General features: G+C 40.2%; 1 protein-coding gene across 8 annotated transcripts in view; it reads left to right on the top strand.

Moving 5' to 3' along the window:
* Positions 1 to 3,388, top strand: part of SRRM1 (serine and arginine repetitive matrix 1) — a 31,620-nt gene extending 28,232 nt beyond the window's left edge. For 7 of the 8 annotated variants that reach the window (XM_037501469.2, XM_037501462.2, XM_037501468.2 and 4 more), the window contains one exon: positions 186 to 3,387. In XM_037501469.2, coding sequence (XP_037357366.1) covers positions 186 to 290 — 105 coding nt within the window. In that variant the 3' untranslated portion in view covers positions 291 to 3,387. Of the gene's footprint in view, positions 1 to 185 lie in introns of all 8 variants that reach the window. The other variant, XM_054690829.1, reaches the window with a different exon arrangement.
* Positions 3,389 to 6,298: the final 2,910 nt, after the last annotated feature.

The raw sequence follows: 6,298 nt of genomic DNA on the forward strand, positions 1-6,298 counted from the left end.
TGAGGAACAACTAACATAAGTTAATCTACTTAAAATACACAATTTTAATGCTTTTAGTGTATTCATAAGTATGCAGTTATAAGTATGCAGTTATCACTACCGTTTGCATCAAGATACTGTTGTGTGTTCATTATCTCCCACCATTGTCTCAAAACTTAGCCATATTACCGTTCTGACTTTCTTAGGAGACTGAAAGTGAAGCTGAAGATAACCTGGATGACTTAGAAAAGCACCTGCGTGAGAAGGCCCTGAGATCAATGCGGAAGGCTCAAGTGTCCCCACAGTCTTAGGGGGAAATGTTTGTTATGATGTAAATTTTATTTGGTTTGTACGCAATTCAATTTCAAAATTGCTAAAATGTGTTTGAGCTTTAGACTATAACATTTGTTGTAATAATTGCTAGGTTGAAATTCACCGTGTAAAAAAAAAAGGGGGGCATGGATATACATTGCAAAAGGTGTCCACAGTGTATTCGTGACATTCTTTCATCGACGGCTGACATAATTCATTTAGAGTGAAATATTTTAAGCCAAAAAAAAAAATCCCCTTTTTAAAAAAGGGGGTTTAAATATTGTTGGCATTCTTATGGTTCCTTTAAATGCCCCTGGCTATTCCCAGAGGTTTTTCTTTTTTTTTCTTCCTTTTTCTTTGAGTCTTAGCACCCGTTTAAGTTATGATGCTTCTGACCTTGTATGGTTTGCAAGCTTGACCAGAAATAAGACCACTGTCTAACTACCGCAGAAGTATGATTGAGTATCTCTATGCCACGATCTTTCCTGTTGCCTGTGGAGTCTGCTGAAATGAATCGGGATTTGAATTCTAGAATGAGACAAAATGAAAGCATGTTGTTTGCCAGGACACTGTCGGTTTATATTGATGTGTAACAAGTTGATTTGGAACACTGGAATTTCATTCTATTCTGTTCTCTTTTTTTTTTTTTTTTCCTTTTTGTAAAGGCAGGTAGTCACAGGGAGGATCCTTCAGTTATATAAAATTTTGTTTTATGAAATGTCATGGCTCCATTCATAATTTTGTCTTGTTCTTCCAATTGGTATATACAACTTTCAGAGCTCTTGTACTTGGAAAGCTGGAAGGGGCCCAGACTTTGAAATAGTGTCTTGTTTTCATTGTGTTTTTTTTTTTTTTTTTAAACTAAAGCTATATAAAGCTTGTGGATTAAACAGAATAAATTTCTAAATTTAAAAATGTTGGCCACTCCCTTTTATTTAACTCATTTCAATACTGCAAGTAACCGAACTTTCTTAAAAATCATACAGTGCCCACGTTTTTACATCCTCAGCATGTCTGAATAGAGTGAGGATTAGGCAAGAGAAATAAAAGTGATGAAGTCAAGGTTTTACCTATTTTATAATAATGTAAGAACTGTGAAAGGAAAACGCACAGTGTGATTGGAACATACATATGGGCAGGGCCATTTGAATATCTGGAAGGCAAGCCAACTAGGCATGGGCGAAGATGGCATTTTAGGCAGAGCAGGCAGTCTCTACACCCCGGGGCAGAAGGAACCTGCTGTGCTGCAGGAAGTTAATGAAGACTAAGAAGTGGCTGGAGCAACCTCTTGTGTGATATTTTTAATGTTTGCCTGTTTACCATCAAGTTATTTTTGTATATAAGATTCAGCAAAGTGTACTAATTTGTGAAAAACTTGGAGTTGATAACATTGTAAAAAGTAAAGCAACAACATTCATTTGAAAGAAGTGATGTGAAATTTTTGACATGAATCTAAACTGAAGGGGTTGACACATGGGCAATTAATTAATTTGATTATATGGCAGTTGAAGCAAAAAATAAACAACTGCTCACCAGTCTTAATCTTAGGAAAATAGCTATAAGTTTTTACCTAAAGGACACAAACATAGATGGGCCGTTTTCACTCGTTTTAAATGACTTGTGATAAGGCAGAAGCTTAATGAAGCTGATTTTGTAGGGACTGAACTAAAGTAGTTTGGACGGACTCTCCCTGATTAATAATAGAATCCATCTATGTGTTCAGCAAGAGTCTCCAAGGATCTTTTAATTTTATAGTTCTGTGATTCAGGAAAGGCACAGGATACCCAGTTTCTAAGATAGTTGTTGCTGACTCACACCTTTCGATATGAACAAAGCAGTGAACATCACTGGGAAGCTAGTTCATTTATTCATTCATTGAATTCCTTTATTCGCTTACCCGTTTATTCGGTAGGCTTTCGTTTCTCCACTAGACTGAACTGTTCCTATTAAGGTTAGTCTCTAGTGGGTCCTTTGAAATGATGGAGTTTTTCTTTGTCCTCTGTGGTCTTCCCTACATTTAATTTCTAGTCCTGGACTTTAAATGTTTTCTTTTTGTTGATCTTCCAAATTTCTTCCTGATCTAAACTTCTCCGAACTAAACCAGCTACCTACTTGATAATTCCATGTGGATATCTGGAAGGCATACCAAGCAAAGCATGTCCAAAATAGAATTTTTAGAATACCATCCTCTGATCTTATTCCTGTCTCATTTTAGTATCTGCCACCCTCAGTTGCTCAAAATTGAGTCGGTAACAGTGATGGCAGTATTGTCCACCCTGAGGCCCACACACAAAGGCCATCTGCTCCCAACAGGCTAAGTGCAATCCAAGTTGTGCTCAAAACCCTCAGAACTTTCTGCCTCAGAGTAAAACCAGACTTGAGACGATGGCCTGTGAAACCCCACAGCATGGAGCCAAATCTGTTTCTGCAGTTTCATCTCCACTAAATCTGTTCAAGCCATGGCTGCTTCTTGTACTTCCTCAAATCCCTCAACTTTAATTTCTCTTTCAGGGGCTTTGTTTCCGCTGTTCCCTCCCTCATTCTCATCCTTTGCCCCCTTATCTGACGGCTTATTCCCTTATTTGTCCTCAGACAGGCTTCGCTAACCCTCTCTTCTTTATTTTCATGTATAGCAGTCATTACCTAAGATGCGTGCTTGGTCCCTAAGAACTTTGCCTTGTTCATGCCTCTCCTCAGTGCCTGGTACTAGTAGGAGCACAAATATTGGATGAACAGATGAGTAAGTTTAGTTGACCAGCGTTGCCTCTCCTTGTCTGTGTGCCGCTAGGGTTTGCGCCGAGTAGAATGATAAAGTACATGACCTTTGTTGCCCTCAAGGAGCATTCGCCCACTGAGAACACAGACAATTGGGAGTGGACAGGACGTAGTTTGGGAGACCATAGCTTTCTACTGTAACTTTGCTCAAGTTATTTGACCTTTGAAAGTGCTGCCTTTTCCTCCTCTTAATGGTTTTTGAAGATTTAGAGTTGTTACCTGATACACAGCAATGAGGTCACTAATTTCTCAATTTATAGGATATGTATACATTCTAGTAATTTAATAATTATGGCAAATTTTAGTTTAGATGACCAAAAAAGTTTTTTTTTTAAAAAAAACTAACCCTATTCTAAAAAAAATAACAGAATAAAGCACAACAAAGCAATTGCAGACAACTATAAATCAGACATACTGTGGAGGGGGGAGGGCGGGAGGAGCACAGGGGACTGAGGTGATGGTGCACGGGTGCATTGGGGAAGGAAACTGGGGACTACACCTGAGGGGGTGGGGGGAAGCAAATACTGTTTAAAAATGAACGATGTAAAAAATTAAAAACTGACCCTTGTATTGAGTGCAGTTCTTTTTTTAAGATTAGATTCACCGTGAAATTCACTATTTTAAAGTTAACAATTCAGCGATAGCAACTATATTCCCAAAGCCATGCAGCCATCACCACTGTCCCAGAACATTATCATCCCAGAAATGAGGCCCATGCCCATTAGCAGCCATTCCCCATTCTCCTGACCCACCCCAAGCCCCTGGCAACTGCTTTCCGTCTGTATACTTGTCTATGCCAGACATTTCATTGCAATCCTTAGAACATGTCTTGCTGCTTGTGTCTGACTTGTATTTAGCACAATGTGTTACAGCTTCATCCATGGTTCTTAATTTCTTTTATTGCTGAGTTGTATCCCCTGGTGAGGATATACTGTTACTTTGCTTATCCAATCATCAGTTGGACATGTAGGCTGTTTTCTACTTGGCGGCTATCATGAATAAAGGTGCTATGAATTTTTGCATGCAAGTCTTAGTGTGACCATGTTTCTCTTTCATACACACAGACAAGCCCCTAGGAGTGAAATTATTCATCATGTGGTAACTTTTTGAGAAACTTCAAGGCCGTTTTCTAAAGCAGCTGCCACGTTTGAACACTGGCAGTATGTGAGGGTTCGTTTCCCGCATGCTCGCCGACACTTGCCGTCCTAGCCGGTCATGAGCAGTGCCTCACTGTGGTTGGTTCTGCATTTCCCTGATGCTGAATGTTTTCGTATGCTATAAACCATACATTGTAAGCTGATTTGTATTTGCAGGAGACTATTTCTGAAATTGTGCCTGTAGTTTCGGACCTAGGGCTCTCAAGAGTCTAACATTGCACTTACGAAGTGTTGGTCGTGCCCTTTTTCCCCAGCTGGGGCTGGGGAACTATGGCCAAACCAAATTGTATTCCCTTTTATTGAATCATGAGCCTCAGGAAAGTAACTTTAACAGGTAGATGCAGGTCTGGGCAATGTTGCTCTCCTACCATCTGATAACTCAGTATTTTTCTCAATGTACCTGTCCAGTAAGCAGTCGTGGAAGGTGATGATTGTGGAAATATTGCCCAAATCTATGTGACTAGGAGTGTTGGGATGTAGCTTATCCTGAGAACTCCAACTTTAGGTGTTGAAAATTGCTTCACATTAATACTTTGAGGGCCCAAATCTGCTCAATCTCAATCCTAAAAGACCAGCTCCGAAAGTCTAGCAGACTTGACTTTCACTGCACATTTGCAGTATTTTTCATTTGAAAGACCCATCAGTTCATGCCAAACATTTTTTGACTCAGAACTCAACTATTGCTGTGTTCGTAATTGGTCATGCAAATCTATTTTCAAAGGAAATGTGAAAGGGTCCGAAATACAGGTTTTCCCAAAACTCATGGCAGAAGCATTTACCAATATATAGTAAGTTGGTGGACTTTCATGTCAAGGGTTTTTTGCCTGGATGCTCTTCATTGCAGGTGCATCAGAAGGGAGGAGGCTCTGATGTGCACAGGACATGGATACCTCACCAGATGGGGCGGACACACGCCAGATGGAAACTACCTTAGGGAAGGGATTTGAAAATTGCAGGTTGAGACCCAGTAGTTGCAACCAGCGTTAAAAGAATAAAAGTAGGGCCTCCCTGGTGGTGCAAGGGGTTAAGCACAGCATTATGAAGCAATCCACAGCCTCTGCAGCACGAGTTTGATCCCCGGCTGGCGAGGGAGCAACCCACATGGCGCAGCAGACCTCTCCTGACTTGCCCACTGCTCCCCTCAGCAGTGTATTTCAGTCAGTCTGCCTGTTCTGTTCCCCACTCTGTCTCTGGTGAGTCCTCTCACCCCCAACATCTCTGGCCTGTACCCCAGCTCTTGTATGCATAGATAAACAAATCTTAAAAAAAAACAAAAAACAAAAGTAGAATAGTCAATTTGAGTGTTAATCACATGTAGGTTAAGTGTTTCATGAAGTGTGTGCTCTGGGTTTCACTGTAAAAGCTGTTGTAATGTCAGCAAGATGGAAAGCTACTACTTTATAGATCATCTAACCCACCAGGGCTGGGGGAAATAGAAGTTATGGTTTGAATGTTCTTTTGTTTGTTTGTTTGTTTTTCTTTTTTTTTTTAATTTTAATTTTATTTTTATATTCCCCATACAATTGCAACCCCCTTATTTTGACCCCAATCCCTCCTTCCCCGCCCCCCACCCCCATAGAGTGTCTCTGGTTCATAGTTGTTTGTTGATTTTGATATTTTCTTTCGTATAGTTATTATTTTCCTGGTCCCTTATTTAAGTTTTCTAGATTCCTGCTATGAGTGAGACCATCCGGTATTTTTCTTTTTCTTTCTGGCTTATTTCGCTGAGCATGATCCATGTTGGCTTATTTCGCTGAGCATGATCCAGCTCCATCCATGTTGCTGCAAATGGCATGTGTTTATCTTTTTTGAAGGCTGAGTAATATTCCATGGTGTATATGGACCACATCTTCTTGATCTAGTCATCTATTTTTGGGCATTTGGGTTGTTTCCAAAGCTTAGCTATTGTAAACAGTGCTGCTATACACATAGGGGTGCAGGTGCTCTTTGGAATTGATGTTTCTGTGTCCTTTGGGTAAATACCTAGGAGTGGAATTGCTGGATCATATGGAAGCTCTATGTTTAGTAGGCCCAGAAATCTCCACACAGCTCTCCATAGTGGTTGGACCATGGTT

The sequence above is a fragment of the Talpa occidentalis genome, unplaced genomic scaffold (genome assembly GCF_014898055.3).
Source record: "Talpa occidentalis isolate TD23 unplaced genomic scaffold, MPIMG_talOcc4v2.1 talOcc4.9, whole genome shotgun sequence".
Classification (NCBI taxonomy): domain Eukaryota; kingdom Metazoa; phylum Chordata; class Mammalia; order Eulipotyphla; family Talpidae; genus Talpa; species Talpa occidentalis.